This window comes from Bos taurus, chromosome 6 (genome assembly GCF_002263795.3).
Source record: "Bos taurus isolate L1 Dominette 01449 registration number 42190680 breed Hereford chromosome 6, ARS-UCD2.0, whole genome shotgun sequence".
NCBI lineage: Eukaryota > Metazoa > Chordata > Mammalia > Artiodactyla > Bovidae > Bos > Bos taurus.
In genome coordinates, this window is record NC_037333.1 from 84,382,126 (window position 1) to 84,403,247 (window position 21,122).

Below are 21,122 nucleotides of genomic sequence, written 5' to 3' on the forward strand. Positions count from 1 at the left end.
AACATACAGTTGAGAACTTATATCCATTAGCAAAGGCTGATTATGGGAGTGAAAATAATAGGTGAATAAAAGGTGGATGACAAAAAGAGAATTAGGTCATGAAATTAAAGGTTTTTGCAAATATCTCAATTTTATAAAAGGAAGCATGTAGCAGTTGCTATACTTCTAATTCCACAAACACTCCAAAGGCAAATGAGATTAACTGGACGAAGGCTAGTGTCTTGCCATGGCTTTAGGTAAGAAGTGATGTTGAGGCTGGATGCACAGTAAAAATGAAGAACTATTAGTAGTCTCACAAATAAAATTAAAGGGTGAATCTTTCAAAAGAATTCCAATTACTGAACAATTTGTATAGCAAGGAAAAGCTATAAAATTCTATACAAAAATCAAGGTAAAATTCTGAATATCTACAAAATAATATGGATACTATGAATAGACTTTTATTGTTCTTGTTTCTACATGCAATATGTGAAAACCAGTTAAATTCAATCATATCTTTTTAGTATACTTTTGCATTAAAACAATAAATTTCAATACATACCCACATAGTTTTATGGAGAGTTCTATGAGGAGTTCTATGAGGCAGAACTGCTAGAGCAGCAGTACCCAACCTTTTAGGCCCCAGGAACCAGTTTCATGGAAGACAATTTTTCCATGGACTGGGGTAGGAAGGAATGGGTTTGGGACGATTCAAGCACATCATATTTATTGCTCACTTTATTTCTATTATTGCATCAGCTCCACCTCAGATCATCAGCCATTAGATCTCAGGGGTTGGGGACCCCTGCGCTGAGGTCTGATACAGCTAGTCTCTTTTCTCCTTCTTTCCTAATTTAGCAAACTTCAAGCAACAAAATAGACAACATTTTGTGATGACAAATATGGCAGTTGCCACACAGGCCAGTAGGAACCCAATGACATCCAGAGAGTGGTACTGGAACCAGGTGAGGTCATGGATAGCTGGCCGCAAGTGCTTGGCTCCTTTGTGGCGCATGACAAACTCGATCCAGAAGACTGCTCTGTCCAAGGGCTTCATAGGCTGATCATGTTGAATGGCTGATAATCTCATCACATTCTCTTTGTAGCTGAAGGAAAATCAAACAGTTATCATTTATGGAATGAGCTATAATAGATAAATATGTGAAATTTTCTTGCAGATGGTAACAGAGTGCAACACAGAGTGGAAGAAAAACATAATTTTCTCTGAGGTGATTATTGAGATATTAGCTTATGGGCTAGGATTTCTTAAATGCATAGCGTTTCAAGCTACAAAAAAAAGAAAGAAAATGGGGGAGAACAAGATTGTATATTCTAAACAATGGAATGAGCTGTCCCAAAGGGAAAGAAAAGAAAAGAACTTCATAATATGTTTGTCCAAAGTTTGAATTATCTCATAAAGAATTGTTAATGGACCTGATAGATGTATTTCAAATGTTATAATCTAGATATAGCAGGTAAATCAGTGATGAGGTTTGGAGACATGTCCAGACAGGGCTGATCTTACATTAGTGAAGTGGTGGTTGAAAGTATGGAAGTAGATTGACTCAGTTTGATTCCTGAGTCTTACTTTGTTGGCTGCTATTTTATTTTTTCTGTTCCTCTTATATTTTTTTAATTTATTTTATTAACATTTTAAAACTTTTTTAATTTTTAAACTTTTAATTTTACTTTGGAGGGCTCAATCATGATAGAACCTGTTTCTCAGTTTTTCATTGTACTATAAAATGGCTAGGAATAGTACCTTATCTAATTATTTTGATAATATTGTATTGATTCTTAGAGGCATTCCTGGCATGCAGTAGACACTCAGTAAATGTTTACTAGTATTGTTGTTCTGGTTCTTGTTCTAAAAATTCTGGAGAAGGCTCAGCATTTCACTCTCAGGCATTGCAGACACACTTGTTTCTACTGCTGAAATGATGGCAGACTAACAGACAAGAAAGCAGAATAAAGAGATATAGCACATGAAGTTTAAATCACAAAGTGCTACAACATGGCAATGTAGTTATAACAATGGAAGTAACTTTTCTCCCTTTACTGTCAAAAACACAGGAGGAGCACTGGGTTTTTGCAAAGACTGCAGTAATCCTGGAAATATATTTTTAATACAATAGGAATAGACTACAATAAAGAAGTTACTTAATATGTGTAAAGTAACACTGTTTTCAAGCTGGTTTTAGAAAAGGCAGGGGAACCAGAGATCAAAATGCCAACATCCACTGGATCATGGAAAAAGCAAGAGAGTTCCAGAAAAACATCTATTTCTGCTTTATTGACTATACCAAAGCCTTTGACTGTGTGGATCACAATAAACTGTGGAAAATTCTGAAAGAGATGGGAATCCCAGACCACCTGACCTGCCTCTTGAGAAATCTGTATGCAGGTGAGGAAGCAATAGTTAGAACTGGACATGGAACAACAGACTGGTTCCAAATAGGAAAAGGAGTACATCAAGGCTGTATATTGTCACCCTGCTTATTTAACCTCTATGCAGAGTACATCATGAGAAATGCTAGGCTGGAAGAAGCACAAGCTGGAATCAAGATTGCCGGGAGAAATATCAATAACCTCGGCAATGCAGATGACACCACCCTTATGGCAGAAAGTGAGGAGGAACTAAAAAACCTCTTGATGAAAGTGAAAGAGGAGAGTAAAAAAGTTGGCTTAAAGCTCAACATTCAGAAAACGAAGGTCATGGCATCTGGTCCCATCACTTCATGGGAAATAGATGGGGAAATAGTGGAAACAGTGTCAGACTTTATTTTTGGGGGCTCCCAAATCACTGCAGTTGGTGACTGCAGCCATGAAATTAAAAGACTCTTATTCCTTGGAAGGAAAGTTATGACCAACCTAGATAGCATATTCAAAAGCAGAGACATTACTTTGTCAACAAAGGTTCGTCTAGTCAAGGCTATGGTTTTTCCTGTGGTCATGTATGGATGTGAAAGTTGGACTGTGAAGAAGGCTGAGTGCCGAAGAATTGATGCTTTTGAACTGTGGTGTTGGAGAAGACTCTTGAGAGTCCCTTGGACTGCAAGGAGATCCAACCAGTCCATTCTGGAGGAGATCAGCCCTGGGATTTCTTTGGAAGGAATGATGCTAAAGCTGAAACTCCAGTACTTTGGCCACCTCATGTGAAGAGTTGACTCATTGGAAAAGACTCTGATGCTGGGAGGGATTGGGGGCAGGAGGAGAAGGGGATGACAGAGGATGAGATGGCTGGATGGCATCACTGACTCGATGGACATGAGTCTGAGTGAACTCTGGGAGTTGGTGATGGACAGGGAGGCCTAGTGTGCTGCGATCCATGGGGTCACAAAGAGTCGGACATGACTGAGCGACTGAACTGAACTGAACTGAACACTGTTTTAGTAAATACAACATGTAGCATATCATGAACATCAGTATATCTTCATTTTTGACCCCAACATTACATTATTAAAAATTAAAAAGACATATAAATATACTAGAGATATGTACATTTACATAAAAACAGCAAATGAAAGATTTGTTTCTTTTAAAAAAAGAAAAAGAGTGCTTTTTATGCTGCTCACTTTCGACAATAGCTGTGCTAAAATTAAATTTAAATAACACTGCTTATAAAACACAAAATGCTCTTTGCTGCTATTACCGATACATTCTCAAAATATTTTCTTTACAAAGTCATTATGATAAAAAAGGGGGAATATATACATCATATTTGTGATATTAATAATTGTGTCACTGAAATTCATGTATATCCTGAAGTGATTTGGAAATTAAATATATATGTTTTTAGAAAATATGGCTTTTAAATAGGAATATCCCAACGTAACTATCTATTCCAAATAAGACAAAAATGAGCACAAATAAAAGAACTCTGAAGATACTTACATTTATAAGCTGTATCTACATAGTTGTAATAAAGTAAATTAGAAAATTCTAGTTGTTTACCATTTGTCAATGATGGGATCAAACTATTATTACAGACTAGCAGATACAGAAAACAATCTATTGATTACCAGATTTGGGGGAGTAGAAACACACAGGTGGGGAGTAGGAGGCAAAATTACTGGGAATAATATAAGCTCAAGGAGGTGTTGTACAAAACTGGAAATTTAGTCACTCTTTGGTAATTACTTTAAATGGAAAATAACCTTTAAAAATTGTGTAAAATTTTTAAAAAAAGGAATATCCCAATATATGGGATTCCCCGGTGGTTCAGATGTAAAGAATCTGCCTGCAATGCAGAGACCTGGTTTGATCCCTGGATCAGCAAGATCCTCTAAAGAAGAGAATGGCTACCTACTCCCATGGTCTTGCCTGGAAAATTCCATGGACTGAGGAGTGGTGGGATACAGTCTATGGGGTCCCAAAGAGTCGAACACAACTGAGAAACCAAGACTTTCACTTTTTCATATCAACATACTCCTCCCAAGTCAATTATGTTTAGATTTATAATTCTTCCAAACAAGACAAAATGACCACAGTAAAAAAACAAACAAACAAACAACCCTAGAATACACCCACGTTTATAAATAGTATATACATAGTTGAAACTGGGTAATTAGAAAGTTATAGCTGTTTATCATTTATCAGAGATGGAGTCAAAATATTAGCATAGAAAAGTTGGAGAATATTAAATGTAATTGGAATTTGAAGTGGATGATGTCATGATGGTTTAGTGAAAATAAACCATCTTTTAAGAGTTTAAAACATTTGAGAAGTTCACATGCTGAAAGAAAGTGGGCAGATGAGTATCCATAGCATTCATGGTTCCCTACAATAACTTTGTTCTCAATGCTTCTTAATCCTTCTACTACCATTTCAGTGGTTCTTCTCATTCTAATGATTAAGTTTTCAACATTTCTCCACTATCTTTAAAACACTGACAAACTTTTTCCATAAAACCATGAAAAAATCTTAATGTGACATTCACAACCTGTTATTTTTGTCTGTTTTCAAAACATTGAGCAAATCTTACACCTCATTGTGCTTATGTGAAGACTCATCACTGCCTCCCTGGCCTTCAGATGAGAACTTCTCTAGAAAGATTAGCTGGTAAAGAAAAAAAGAAAAAGAAAAATATATATATACTCACGAAGGATTATTAATGACTTCCTTCAATGCGTTGAGCAAATCTCTTGTTGACATTGTTTCCAAGTCCAACCTGACAGCTGTTCCCTTGGATTTCATTCGAGCGATGTTATCAGCTTGATCAGCAAACAAAGGAGTGCCCACCATAGGGATCCCGTGATAGATGGCCTCATAAACACCATTGCTTCCACCGTGAGTTATAAAGGCTTTGGTTTTTGGATGGCCTAGGATTGAGTGAATTCAGTAAGGTTATTAATTATAACTCAGAATAAAATGAGAAATGGGTATTATAAGGCACTGGATGGAGGAGTATCTTTTAGATAACAGATTATTACGCATATGAAAGTGCTTTTAACTTGCTTTCAGAACTCAGAAGAAACGGCTATGTCTGCTGACGGGGTAAATGCAGAGTTTGTGAAAGAAGTGCTGAGTCACTTGAACGTCACAAATGAATCCAGGATCGGCAGGGGAACAACTTGAAAGAGCATTCTGGGTAAAGAAACCACATGTGCAAAAAAAGAGGAGGACATGCCGAAATTTATTCACCTAAAGATACAGTGAAGCCATTTAGTTTGATAGGAATGGTGTCAGGGGAAAAGAAAGATAATGGTAGTGGCACTGGAACCAGAGGAAGGAAAAGCTAAATTTTACCATGAAGTGTGTTATTGCTTCACAAAAATGATTGTGCCTTTTTTTTTTTTTCACAGAAAATTGAGAATCATTGGTGGGAGAAGGCAATGGCAACCCACTCCAGTGCTCTTGACTAGAAAATCCCATGGACGGAGGAGCCTGGTAGGCTGCAGTGCATGAGGTCGCTAAGAGTCAGACAAGACTGAGCAACTTCACTTTCACTTTTCACTTTCATGCATTGGAGAAGGAAATGGCAACCAACTCTAGTATTCTTGCCTGAAGAATCCCAGGGCTGGCAGAGCCTGGTGGGCTGCCATCTATGGGGTCACACAGAGTCGGACATAACTGAAGCGACTTAGCAGCAGCAGCAGCAGCAGCAGCAGCAGCAGCAGCAGCGAGTCATTGGTAATGGCACAAGAGTTCTTATTTTTAAGATACAGAATGGAAATGATAAGTATAATGAAAGAATTCAGAGACAGAACAACAATCCAGGAAGTTATTGAAAAGTTCACTGTGAGAAGTAATTACAGCTAAAGTAAAGATTCTAGCTATAAGGGATGTGACTACATAGAATAAACTGACAACTTTTATATGTTCTCCTTTTTTTCTCATAGCAAAGACAATTATAATAGACTAGTAAAGTTTTCTTTTTCAGTGTTTCAATAATTAATTGCTTTCTAAGTGTGTTTCCTGTTGAAGCACTCTCACTCTGCTTGGCTGTTACTCATATTTTCATTATTTGTTCTGACAAGTCTCACCAAGAAGGTCATTCTGGGGAAGCCATTTATACAACCGGGTGTTGGGTCCTAAGGTATCTGGTTTTTTGCCATCATATCTCCATAGCACCTGTTAAAAGCAAAGGAAATACCTTATTCTATGAGTTGAACTTCATAGTTATACTAATAATTTCTAAATTGACCCAAGATACATATAATTACATGTCTTCCATATGACATGTAAGGAAATGAAGGCATATTAAGTAATGGTAACTAGTAATAGAAAGACATACACAGGAATACCTACATTTGATGTATTAATTATGTACACATGATGGCAGAGACAAATGAGATTTTCAATGACCAATTCAAATATTAAAAAAAAAAAAAACTGTTTTGTTGTTGCTTTTCAATCACTAAGTTGTGTTCAACTCTTTGCATCCCGTGGACTGCAGCTTGCTAGGCTTCCCTGTCCTTCACTATCTCTCAGAAGTTGCTCGTATTCATATCCATTGATTCAGTGTTGCTATCCAACCAACTCATCCTCTGTCACTCCCTTTTCCTCCTGCCCTTAATCTTTCTCAGCATCAAGGTCTTCTTCAATGAGCCATCTCTTTGCATCAGGTAGCCAAGGTATTGGAGCTTCAGCTTCAGCATCAGTCCTTCCAATGAATATTCAAGGTTAATTAACTTAGGATTGACTGGTTTGATCCTGCAGTCGGGGGACTCTCAAGAGTCTTCTCCAGAACCACAATTCAAAAGCATCAGTTCTTTGGCCATCAGCCTTCTTTATGGTCCAACTCTCACATCCATACATGACTACTGAAAAACCATAGATTTGACTATATGGGCTTTTCCGGGCAAGTGCTCTCTTTGGTTTTTAACACACTGTCTAGGTTTGTCATAGCTTTTCTTCCATGGATAATTGGTTTTGTTTCCAATACAACAAGCCAGTGGCAGATTACACATAACCTACACATTCATTTGCTTTCTTTATATGCTAGTGCTCATTTTCAAATTCAATATTCAGTGATTTATTTATTTTTGACTGTTATAAAAGAGTTTACATATATCAAGTAGTTAAAATGAGAACTTATTTTATTAAATTTTACACATTTTGATTATAGAGAGGAAAAAGTATGCAGTCAATCACCTAAGATAAATATTTTGGCTTATTTATAATTTATTAATCCCCTTCATAGATCACAGCCTTGTCACGGTAAAGGGGCTTGTGTAACTCAATGAAGCTATGAGCCATGCTCTGCAGGGCTACCCAAGGGCAGATGGGTCATAGTGGAGTGTTCTGACAAGCTGTGGTCCACTGGAGGAGGGAATGGACAACCCCTCCACTATCTTTGCCATGAGAACCACATGAACAATATGAAAAGGCAAAAATATATGACACTGGAAGATGAGTTGTCCAGGTCAGAATGTGTCCAATATCCTGCTGAGGAAGAGTGGAGGGCAATTACTAATAGATCCAGAAAGAATGAAGTGACTGGGCCAATGAAGAAATGATGCTCAGTTGTGGATGTGTCTGGTGGTGAAAGTATGATGCTGTAAAGAACATAAGATCCTGGAATGTTAGGCCAATGAAATCGAGGTAATGGACATGGTCAAGCAGGAGATGGCAAGAGTGAATATCAACATCTTAGGAATCCATGAACTAAAATGGACAAGTTCGATGAATTTAATTCAGATGACCATTATATCTACTACTGTGGTTAAGAATTCCTTAGAAGAAATGGAGTAGCTCTCACAGTCAACAAAAAGTTCTGAAATGGAGTGCTTGGGTGCAATCTCAAAAACAACAGAATGATCTTGGTTCATTTCCAAGGCAAACCATTCAACATCACCGCAATCAAGGTCTATACCCCAGGCACTAATGCTGAAGAAGCTAAAGATTGATTCAGCAAGACCCACAAGACCTTCTAGAATTAACACACACACACACACACAAAATAATGAAGAAGAAGTCTTTTCATCATAGGGATTGGAATGTAAAGGTAAGAAGTTAAGAGATATCTAGGGTAACAGGCAAGTTTGGCTTTGTAGTACTAAAAGAAGCAGGCAAAGGCTAACAGACTTTGGTCAAGAGAACACACTGGTCATAGTAAACATCCATTTCCAACAACTGATGACTCTATACATGGACATCACCAGACGGTCAATACCGAAATCAGATTGATTATGTTCTTTACAGCCGAGGATGGAGATGCTCTATACAGTCAGCAAAACAAGACCTGGAGTTGACTGTGGTTCAGATCATGAGCACCTGAGTGCAAAATTCAGATTTGAATTGAAGAGAGACTTAAATTGAAAGTGGGGAAAACTGCTAGGCCATTCAGGTATGACAGAAATCAAATCCCATATAATCACACAGTGGAGGTGATGAATAGATTCAAGGGTTATATCTGATATACAGAGTGCCTGAAGAACTGTGGATAGAGGTGTGTAACACTGTACAGGAGGTAGCGATCAAAACAACCCCAAAGAAAAGGATATGCCAGAAGGCAAAGTGGTTATCTGAGGAGGCTTTATAAATAATGCAGAAAAGAAGGGGAGTGAAGGCCAAGGGAGAAAGGGAAAGAAAGATATACTCAACTGAATGCAGAATTTCAGAGGATAGATAGGAGAGATAAGAAGGCCTTCTTAAGTGAACAATGCAAAGAAATAGAGAAATCAATAGGATGTGAAAGACTAGGGATCTCTTCAAGTAAATTAGAGATCCCAAGGGATCATTTCATGCAAAGATGGGCACAATAAAGGACAGAAATGGTATGGACCCAACAGAAGCAGAAGATATTAAGAAGAGGTGGCAAGAATACACAGAAGAACTATACAAAAGAGGTCTTAGTAACCTGGATAACTATGATGGTATGGTCACTCATAGATCCACACATCTTGGAGTGTGAAGAAAATGGGACCTTAGGAAGTATTACTATGAAGAAAGCTAGTGGAATTTTAGCTGAGGTATTTCAAATCCTAAAAGATGATACTGTTAAAGTGCTGCACTCAGTATGCCGGCAAATTTAGAAGACAGAGCAGTGGCCAAAGGACTGGAAAAGGTCAGTTTTCATTCCAAACCCAAAGATGGATAATGCCAAAGAATGTTCAAACTACTGTAAAATTATGTTCCTTTCACATGCTAGCAAGGAAATACTCAAAAATCATTTAGCTCGGCCTGAGCAGTACATGAACCAAGAACTTCCAGATGTTCTATCTGGGTTTAGAAAAGGCAGAGGAACCAGAGATCAAATTGCCATCATTCATTAGATCATAGAAAAAGCTAAAGAATTCCAGAAAAAACATCTATTTCTGCTTCATTGACTATGCTAACCTATATGCAGGTCAGGAAGCAACAGTTAGAACTGGACATGGAACAACAGACTGGTTCCAAATAGGTAAAGGAGTACATCAAAGCTGTATACTATCACCATGCTTATTTAACTTATATGCAGAGTACATCAGGAGAAACGCTGAGCTGGAAGAAGCACAAGCTGGAATCAAGATTGCCAGGAGAAATATCAATAACCTCAGATATGCAGATGACACCACTCTTATGGGAGAAACTGAAGAAAACTAAAAAGCCTCTTGATGAAAGTGAAAGTGGAGAGTGAAAAAGTTGTCTTAAAGCTCAACGTTCAGAAAATGAAGATCATGGCATCTGGTCCCATCACTTCATGGGAAATAGATGGGGAAACAGTGGAAACAGTGTTTGACTTTATTTTTGGGGGCTCCAAAATCACTGCCGATGGTGACTGCAGCCATGAAATTAAAAGATGCTTACTCCTTGGAAGGAAAGTTATGACCAACCTAGATAGCATATTGAAAATCAGAGATTACTTTGCCAACAAAGGTCCGTCTAGTCAAGGCTATGGTTTTTCCTGTGGTCATGTATGGATGTGAGAGTTGGACTGTGAAGAAAGCTGAGCACAGAAGAATTGATGCTTTTGAACTGTGGTGTTGGAGAAGACTCTTGAGAGTCCCTTGGACTGCAAGGAGATCCAACCAGTCCATTCTGAAGGAGATCAGCCCTGGGATTTCTTTGGAAGGACTGATGCTGAAGCTGAAACTCCAGTACTTTGGCCACCTCATGCGAAGACTTGACTCATTGGAAAAGACTCTGATGCTGGGAAGGATTGGGGGCAGGAGAAGAAGGGGATGACAGAGGATGAGATGTCTGGATGGCATCACGAACTCGAGGAACGTGAGTCTGAGTGAACTCCGGGAGTTGGTGATGGACAGGGAGGCCTAGTGTGCTGCAATTCATGGGTTGCAAATGGTCAGACACGACTGAGTGACTGAACTGAATTGAAAGAGACTCTTGATGAGGGTGAAAGATGAAAGTGAAAAAGTTGTCTTAAAATCAACATTCAAAGCAATAAGTTCATGGCATCTGGTCCCATCATTTCATAGCAAATATATGGGGAAAATGTGGAAGCTGTGACATATTTTATCTTCTTGGGCTCCAAAATCATTGTGGATGGTGACTTCAGCCATGAAATGAAGAGACACTTGCTTCTTGGAAGAAAATCTATGACAAATTTAGATAGAGTATTAAAAGCAGAGACATCACTCTGCCAAAAGAGGCCCATATAATCAAAGCTATATTTTTTTCTAGTAATCATGTATGAATATGAGCATTGGACAGTAAAGAAGGTTAGGTAAGATAAGATAAGGTGAAGTCTCTCAGTCGTATCCGACTGTTGGCAGCCGCATGGACTGGGGCTTACCAGGCTTCTGTATCCTTGGGATTTTCCAGGCAAGAGTACTGGAGTGGGTTGCCATTTCCTTCTTCAGAGGATCCTCCTGACCCAGGGATCGAACCCAGGTCTCCTGCATTATAGGCATACGCTTTACCATCTGAGCCACTCAGGAAGTCCTTAAAGAAGGTTAAGCGCTGAAGAGTTGATGCTTTTGAATTGTGGTGCTGGAGAATATTCTTGAGAATCCCTTGAATGGCAAGGACATCAAACCAGTCAATCCTATGTAAACCAATCTTGAATATTCATTGGAAGTACTGATGCTGAAGTTCCAATACTCTGGCCACCTGATAACTCATTGGTAAGACCCTGATCTGGGAAAGGTTGATGGCAAAAGGAGAAGGGCTGGCAGAGGATGACATGGTTAGATAGCATCAATAAATCGATGGACATGAATCTGGGCAAACCCTGGGTAATAGTGAAGGACAGGGGAGCCTAGCATGCTGTAGTCCATGGGACTGCAATGATTCAGATGACTTAATGACTAAACAACAACAGCATAATTTTTAAAAATAAGTTAATCAGTGCTGCTGAAGAAGTATGTTCTCTTAAATTACAAATTATTAAGCCCTACTTCCAAAAGCAATGAAAAGTGGAATTGTTTGACTTGAATCAATATTGCATGACTACATTTATTGTTAAAATTTAACTCCTGAGAGCATCTGTATGTGTGTTGTGTCCTCAGAAATACTTCAAAGTAAAGGAACAAGTGACAAAGCAGAATTTACTGGTTAATCTTCTTGCCCATGCTACCATTGTATTAATAACACCAAAATTCACACTGTGTCTCTTAAATATCATTCTTTTTATTGCTATGTTGAGTAATTAAAATTATTATGGATGAAAGGCACTCCCTGTACTGCCGTAGCACCTGCCATGTATATTTTGGTTTATATATACACATATATATGTATATATATGAGATAAATTGCTGCTATCATATTATTTACCTTTCTGATAGAAAATGTCTATGATCAGATCTTTACAGAGTTTAACAGACTTATTAAAGAGTTGTCCGTGATTAAGTTATTGTATCTACCTTTTGTGGAATTTGAGCGAAGGCTGATGCAATCACCTTGGCTCTGTCTTCTGACATGTTACTGACCATTGACCCCAAAGAAAACACCACAATACCATTTTCTCCAGAGCTCTGCACAAACTCTTCCATTTCCTGTGAAAAAAGAATATGCGCATCACAAAAGAGCAGTAGCATAACAGACATTATTGAAGGGATTGCTACAAGCAACTAAAGAGAGAAAATCAGAAATTGTCTTGAGATATCAGAGTAGTGATTTCTTACAAAAATATTGTGGTAAGATACACATGGCATAAAATTTACTTCTTAATTGTTCCTAAGTGTGTAGTATAGTAGTGTTAAGAATACTCACATTGTGCATCCAATCTCCAGAACTTTTTTATCTGACAAAACTGGAAGTCTATAATCATTAAGAAATTCTACTTTCCTCTTTCTCTAGCCTTTGGCAAGTTTCATTCTACTCTGTTTCTACAAATGAGATTAGTCTGGATACTTCTTATAAGTTGAATTGCACAGTATTTGTCTTTTTCTGACTAGTTATTTTCACTTAATGTAAGGTTCATTCATGTTGTGACATGTGTCAGAATTTCCTTTTAAAGGTGAGTAATATTCCGTTGTTTGTATACATGACATTTTGTTTATTGCTTCCTCTGTTGATGGACATTTGGGTTGCTTCAACCTCTTGGCTCCTGTGAATAAAGCTTTCATGCATATGTTGTACAGATATCTCATTGGGAGCCTAATTTCAATTATTTTGGAAATAAACCCAGAAAAGGAATTGCTGAGCTATATGTGTAGACAGGTTTTATATTAGAAAGTTCACATTATTCTTTTCACATACTATACAGTTAGCTAATAGAGTGATTTCCATCCCTCACCCACCCCACTCCCCCAATTCTCTTGAACATATTAACTTCATATCTTGGACTTTGGTCAGTTGTGCTAATAAATTTTCAACCTAAAAATCATTAAAGAAATTTTTTTTAGGGACTTTATATTATTTTTTATAATGATGATTTTTTTTTTTAAAAAAAAGCATTTTCATCCTTGAGATCCTGGGAAAAGAATAGGTGATATGAAGTCAATTTCTGCGATTATATATATTTGTGCAATGTGTCTCTGTATAAGCAGGAAATAAGATAGAGCCAGTACTCAGTACAAGGAAATATTATTAAACTATATTATCCTCAGACTCTTCATTAATCTTGATATTAATTACTAACATAGATTCTTGGAAAGAAGTTACTTGCCTGATTCAACCCCCTTTGGTTCTTTGTTATTATAATTATGCTAAATCATTTATTTATTCCAGACAGACTTTTTGAGAATTATTTAGGTTATTCATTAATATTTCATTTCCTGACTATGAGCACTATGAAAAAAAATATGATCTGAATCACTTTATGTCATTTGTTCAGTTCTGTAATCCTATTCTTCACCTTAAACTTTGTCATAATTTCCAAACTCTGTCTAAATTACTAACTACTGACTTGAGGAGTCAAGTATTATAGTTTGGAAGTTGTATGAAATAGTTCTGTGAGTTCTATTTATAATCCAAAGTTACACTTGTATAGTTGCTTATTCGAGCAACCATATGACTGTGTTTCTTTGCATATGATGCCTTTGTCCTGAACTTGCATAATTAATGTCACAGATGGATGTGCTATGTCTAACTGCGGTGAAGAAACTTCAACATGACTTCAGTGAGTCCCCCTGGGAGCACCTGCTCCACAGAGGAAAAGGTTCCAGGTCTGGTCAGCTTTTGAGTAATTCACTTCTAACTAAATAAAGCTCCTGGTGAATCCATATTTGCCTGGAATTGTTTCTGAATTATTTTGCTTTGTGGTCCTTGATCCTTTCTGATTTAAAAAAAAAAGGTTACTTTCTGTACTAGAATAATTCCAAATTTTAAATGGCAACCCACCCCAATATTCCTGCCTGGGAAATCCCATTGACAGAGGAGACTGGCTGGCTATAGTTCACAGGGTCGTGAAGAGTCAGACATTACTGAGCATGTATGCATAGCTACTACTCTATACCTTAGATCTCTAGTATTTATTTACTAAGAAATGCAAATTTGTATCCTTAAACAACATTTCCCCTGTTCTTCCACCTCTCAGTACTGGCAACCACCATATTCAGTTCAGTTCAGTCGTGTCTGACTCTTTGTGACCCCATGAATTGCAGCACACCAGGCCTCCCTGTCCATCACCAACTCCCGGAGTTCACTCAGACTCACGTCCATTGAGTCAGTGATGCCATCCAGCCATCTCATCCTCTGTCGTCCCCTTCTCCTCCCACCCCCAATCCCTCCCAGTATCAGTCTTTTCCAATGAGTCAACTCTTCGCATGAGGTAGCCAAAGTACTGGAGTTTCAGCTTTAGCATCATTCCCTCCAAAGAAATCCCAGAGCTGATCTCCTTCATAATGGACTGGTTGGATCTCCTTGCAGTCCAAGGGACTCTCAAGAGTCTTCTCCAACACCACAGTTCAAAAGCATCAATTCTTCGGCTCTCAGCCTTCTTCACAGTCCAACTCTCACATCCATACATGACCACAGGAAAAACCATAACCTTGACTAGACAGACCTTTGTTGGCAAAGTAATGTCTCTGCTTTTGAATATGCTATCTAGGTTGGTCATAACTTTCCTTCCAAGGAGTAAGCGTCTTTTAATTTCATGGCTGCAGTCACCATCTGCAGTGATTTTGGAGCCCAGAAAAATAAAGTCTGACACTGTTTCCACTGTTTCCCCATCTATTTCCCATAAAGTGATGGGACCAGATGCCATGATCTTCGTTTTCTGAATGTTGAGCTTTAAGCCAACTTTTTTACTCTCCACTTTCACTTTCATCAAGAGGCTTTTTAGTTCCTCCTCACTTTCTGCCATAAGCGTGGTGTCATCTGCATATCTGAGGTTATTAAGATTTCTCCCAGCTATCTTGATTCCAGCTTGTGCTTCTTCCAGCCCAGCGTTTCTCATGATGTACTCTGCATAGAAGTTAAATAAGCAGGGTGACAATATACAGCCTTGATGTACTCCTTTTCCTATTTGGAACCAGTCTGTTGTTCCATGTACAGTTCTAAGTGTTGCTTCCTGACCTGCATACAGGTTTCTCAAGAGGCAGGTCAGGTGGTCTGGTATACCCCAAAAGCCAAAAGAATCACACCTTGAAATTTCACATTTACCACAAAGTTTCAGTATTTCAAATAATAGTGTACTGTCCCCCAAATAGACACATAGACCATGGAACAGCATACAGGGTTCAACTAATATTCAACAAGGGAGCAAGGGGAACAAGAACACCAATTGTGGAAATGTTAGTCACTTCTTTCTTTTCTGAAAAAACTGGATAAACATACGAAAAAAACAAAAAAGCAAAAAACGAGACCTCTATCTTATCCCACTCACAAAAACAACTCAAAATGAGTCAATAACTTAAACATAAGACCAGATACCATAACATCCCTAAAAGAAAATATAAGGATAAAACTCCTTGACACTGGTCTTGAAAATGATGTTTTTTTTTTAATGACATCAAGACCACAACAAAAGGAAAAAATCACAAGTGGGACTACAACGAGCTTAAAAGCTTCTGCACAGCAAAAGAAATAATCAACAAGACGAAAATGTGATCTACAGAATGGAAGAAAAGTTTCGTAACCACATATTGAATGAGGGGTTAAGATACAGAATATATGCACAATTCATACAACAAAATTCAATTAAGGAATGGGCAGATGAACAAAATAGACACTTTACAAAGAAGATTTCCAAATGGTCACCAGGTATAGGAAAAGATACTCAACATCAGTAATCATCAGGGAAATGTATTTCAAAATCACAATCAGATATTACCTCACCCCAATTAGAAAGTCTATAACCAAGAAGAGAAAAGTGTTGTGAGAATGTGGAGAAAAGTGAATGCTTGTACACTCTCAGTGGGAATGTAAATTGGTTTAGCCCTTATGGAACATAAATTTAAGGTTCCTAAAACAATTAAAGATAGATCTATTGTATGATCCAGCAATTCTACCTCTGGGTATATAGTCAAAGGAAATAAAAACAGGATATTGAAGAGGTATATGTGCTCCATGTTGACTGCAGCATTATTCACAATTAGCTAAGGGAAGAAACTTAAGTGCCCACCAATGGATGAATTACTTAAAGATGTTTCCATAGATACACACAGATATGAACACACACACACACACACACACACACACATAGACACACGTGCTCCGAATGAAATGTCATTCACCCACGAGAAAGATGGAAATCCTGCCATTTTCGACAACATGGGTGGACCTTGAAGACGTTATGCTAAAATGTGTGCTGTCATTTTAATCCTTACTCTATCCTATAATCAAATAATACACTATGATATATATCCTGAAAATTGTAATTCTAGCTTATGCTTTTTTAATCTTCAAGAAAACTGTGATCTTATTATATTTGTTATTTTCTAAGTAAATTTTTTTTTTTTGTATCTGATTTAGTATAATTTAGCACTGTTTGGGTTTTCCTAGCGGTTCAGATGGTAAAGAATCTGCCTGGAGTGCAGGAAACCAGGATTTGATCCCTGGGTCGAGAAGATCCCCTGAAGAAGGGAATGGCTGCCTACTCCAGTATTTTTGCCTGGAGAATCCCATGGACAGAGGAGCCTGTTGGGCTACAGTCCATAGTGTCACAAAAAGTCAGACATGATTGAAGTGACTTAGCAGCAGCAGCATTTAATATAAACTTTTGTAATGTTAGGAACTTTTAAGTCTTTGGAGATCAGATGAAGAAGATGAAATACTAAAGTATTTTTGTAGGTTTTAAGGCTTTTCACCACCGCCGCTGCCACCAAGTCGCTTCAGTCGTGTCCGACTCTGTGCGACCCCATGGACTGCAGCCTACCAGGCTTCTCGGTCCATGGGATTCTCCAGGCAAGAACACTGGAATGGGTTGCCATTTCCTTCTCCAATGCATGAAAGTGAAAAGTGAAAGTGAAGTCGCTCAGTCGTGTCCGATTCTTAGCGACCCCATGAACTGCAGCCTATCAGGCTCCTCCATCCATGGGACTTTCCGGGCAACAGTACTGGTTTGGGGTGCCATTGCCTTCTCCTGCTTTTCACCATAGCACTAACTAAAATAAATGCCCATTTCCAACAATATAAATGAATGTACATATAAATGTATGTTTTTATTCCCAGCCCAGAGATTTAATTAAAGTAAATCATCCTGATTCATGTCAATGTATGGCAAAACCCATCACAAAGAAGTTAAGTAATTATCCTCCAATTAAAATAAATTAATTAATTTAAAATAAAGGAAAAAATGAGTTAATGTGATATCTCTGTGAACACCGTACTCTAGTTTTCACTCATTATTGTCTATATCTAACAATAATCTTTGGAGGAGGAAATGGCAAACCACTCCAGTGTTCTTGCCTCAAGAATCCCATGGACAGAGAAGCCTGGTAGGCTGCAGTCCATGGGTCGCACAGAGTCGGACACGACTGAAGCGACTTAGTAGTAGTAGTAGCAATAATCTGCTAAACGGTCTCTTCCTATGCTTTACCATTTACAATCCAACCCAGTGACTACATCTTGCTTTTAATTTTTAAATAATATATGACTATCTCTTTCTCAGGGCTTTCGTCATAGCTCAGTCGGTAAAGAGTCTGCCTGCAATGCAGGAGACCTGTCTTTGATTCCTGGGTTGGGAAGATCCTCTGGAGAAGGAAATGGCAACCCGCTCCAGTATTCACACTGGAGAATCCCATGGACAGAGGAGCCTAGCAGTCTACAGTCCATGTGATTGCAAGAGTCCAACGCAACTTAGAGACTAAACCACCGCCGTCATCTCTTTCTTTCTTTCTTAATCCTTTCACTATTCTTCCCAATGGCCCTACTAGATGTTTCAAATGTTTATAATTATCTGTTTTCAACTTACCTCTACAGCATCATCTTCTTCTTTATTCAGCCTTTTTCTATCTAGACTAAACTTGGACTTTGGGCAACTGTCATCACTACTCCACCTACCTTTCTTTTATATCTTCTTCCAACTGAGCTAAGAGGGAAGCCCATATCTTCTTCCACCCCTGCCCTATTCCTCTGTTTATTCCTGAGCATCCTTCAGATCTCATAATTATCTATGGATCAGAGATACTTTATATGATTCATGCTGAATATTTCTTTAGCACTTTGGTCTTGCCATATTATAACATTTTTTACAACTTGATTGTGTTTTATCATTCCAGGTGGACTGTCAGGTGGTAGAAACTGTGCCTACACCACTTGCCTATATTAGCACTCACTTCTGGAATATGCTATATACAAAATTATCCTATAATAATGATAATACAATTATAATGTAACTGATTATAGTGAGATAAGATGGTTGGATGGCATCACCAGATGATAATATGACTATTATTTTCATATAAAATATATATTTTTATATAAAAATATGTGTCCTTTAATGAATGATGCTTCTCTATGTGTTGAATAATAAAATTGTAATTTAATTGATGTATTTTCAAAGTGTCCCATGTTCTCTAGTTTATTCTGTAATGATAATGAAATTCAGATAGTTGTGTTGATATAGAAATACATCACTTTCTAGGTGGAAGGTCACTTTATCCAGGTTCCCGTATCTGACTACCTGTAATCAAACGTTCTAAATAAAGAACACAGAATGTTCCTATTGAAAACACAAAGTTCACAAAGAACAACAAGGAGGAGTAGGTGACCTTAGGCAGGGGCTTGGCAGGTTTGCAGTGGAGCCCTCCAACAAATTCAACATTTGGTAGTTGTGGACGAGGAAATGAAAAATCCCAGTAGCTTCGAATGAGCCACACATCAGCTTTCCCCATTGTCTCTGATAAGGTAGTAGGTCTTCCTGAAAGTAAAAAGAAAAACAACAACAAATGTTTGATCAAATGAGACAATTGTCATATGTGTATATAAGATAATTTGTGTAAAGGAACTTGGGATGTTGTGGCCAAGATGTTTGAATGTGTCTGTTGCTTGATAAATATATACCGTAGCATAGTATAGGATAATAAAGTATATCTGGAATACATCTGTTTCTACACAAGCAGAAACAATTTCTAAAAGCTAACTGGATACTTATACTACAAATATGTGTATAACTCTCCATGTACATGTCTTCATCTATCAAGACAGTTTATGAGATTTGTAATGACTTTAAGTTAAAAAAAGAAGTTTTGTAAGTTGGATAGTCACTTGCAGATGGCCTGGGTACTTCAGTCTGTGGTAAATGACTTCCTGGTATCTGATATGAGTAATGGGCTTTACCCTACCCTATAATTTAAGTGTTTGCATAATATTTGTTAGATTGAGGGTCATTTCATATTTTTATTTCACTGTTTCACTTATTTGAGATAAATTTTTGTGAATTTGTATTTAGACAAACTCAACTTCCAAGGCAATAGGAAAAATAGGACTTAATGCTACCAACTAAAAACATGACTTACCTAGTAGTTTGGTTGCTAAGTGGTAACTGACTGTTTCAACTCCGTGGACTATAGCTCAACAGGCTTCCCTGTCCATGGGATTTCACAGGCAAAAACACTGGAATGGAATGCCATTTCCTTTTCCAAGGGATCTTCCTGACCAAAGGATAAAACCTGTGTCTCCTGCATTGGCAGGTAGATTCTTTACCACACTGAGCCATCAGGAAGCCCAACTTACCTAGTACTTCACTGTAAAACTGATTCCACTTCTTCTCTTTGTACGTTGGGAAGAAAAGCTCAAAATAAAGTGTATAAAACATATTTTTGATCCTCTCCATGAATGTCATGCGATCACTTAATTCTGAAAGCATAACAGGTACATAAGATGGTGGGAGTGGAAGTCTTCCGCTATTCTTCTCAATTATGTGGCCAGGTGAGGTGTAATGACTGTACACGAATGGTATTTTAAGTAATTCAGCCAGCAGTTCACCACAGGGTCCAACAGCATCTGCAATAAGGATATCAAACCTTGATTCCTGCAGTTTTGTCATTAATTTCTTGTTGGAAACAGCGTCTTTACATATACTTAAAGTAGTATCAAAAAATTCCCAAAATAAAGTTCTCACTGTTGAAAGATAGGACCAAAAGGAATCTTTCGACACATACGTCCATTCCTCAAGAAGACGTTCTATAAAATTCTCATAATCAGTTTTTGTTAAAGATACAGGAAAAGTCTCAAATTTCATAGTAGATGGTTTGCTGGAATTAGGAATAGTGGAAGCTGAAGATATCAGAACAGTCACCTCATGACCCCTTGTGACAAGTTCCTCCAGAATTGTCTTTATATTCAGCCAGTGACTAAATTCCACTGGCCATACCAGCACCTTTCCACAACTCCCACCGCTAAAGTAGCAAGTCAGCTGTAGCAGCAGCAGAAGCGAGAGCCTTTTCATAGACATCTTGCTCATATGCAGTCCTTTAAAATTAATTACTGTAAACTTTTGCTATTGCTCAGGCTTATATCCAGAAGTCATCAACCAGAAGTTAAAGTATAACTCCTATTCCTTAAAAAAGTAAATTGCATGAATAGTCAGCAGATGTGGAAATCAAGTGAAAAGGCAAAGTGCAGAACACTTCGAGATTATACAGTGTGTTTAGTATTCATTTGCCAGTGCTGTCACCCATCTTGTACACACACATCAATTATATTCTGTGAGAAAGAAGACTAACTAGTGTAAAACAATAGCAAGTGAGAGGCTCTTGAGTCTGCAGTCGCTTTGACACAGAATTAGAGATAAGGTGACATCAACAAGGTGGAGGGTTATGAGGTCACAACAATTGTGTCCCGCACAGAAACAGCAAAAACAATAAATGACCAAGTGCAAACCCATGTAAAGTATTTTGGGAAAGTTCTGGACTAAAATGAAAAAGCAG

The 21,122-nt window shown here is 37.9% G+C and overlaps 1 protein-coding gene across 3 annotated transcripts; it reads right to left on the bottom strand.

The window, feature by feature from the left end:
* Nucleotides 1-418: 418 nt before the first annotated feature.
* LOC100138908 (UDP-glucuronosyltransferase 2B4) lies at nt 419-20,681 on the bottom strand. Of its 3 annotated transcripts, XM_002688327.6 has the most exons (6): nt 19,927-20,681; nt 18,963-19,111; nt 12,228-12,359; nt 6,465-6,552; nt 5,081-5,300; nt 419-1,085 (listed from the first exon to the last, which is right to left on the bottom strand). In XM_002688327.6, the coding sequence occupies exons 1-6, from the start codon at nt 20,654-20,656 to the stop codon at nt 806-808; spliced, it is 1,599 nt and encodes a 532-aa protein (XP_002688373.1). In that variant the 5' UTR covers nt 20,657-20,681; the 3' UTR covers nt 419-805. The 3 variants fall into 3 exon arrangements, 2 of the variants coding, with proteins under 2 accessions (XP_002688373.1, XP_015327153.1); XM_015471667.3 differs by lacking the exon at nt 12,228-12,359; XR_009494909.1 differs by lacking the exons at nt 419-1,085; nt 5,081-5,300 and adding an exon at nt 11,159-11,378 and having other exon boundaries at nt 6,467-6,552.
* Between the last annotated feature and the right edge of the window lie 441 nt (nt 20,682-21,122).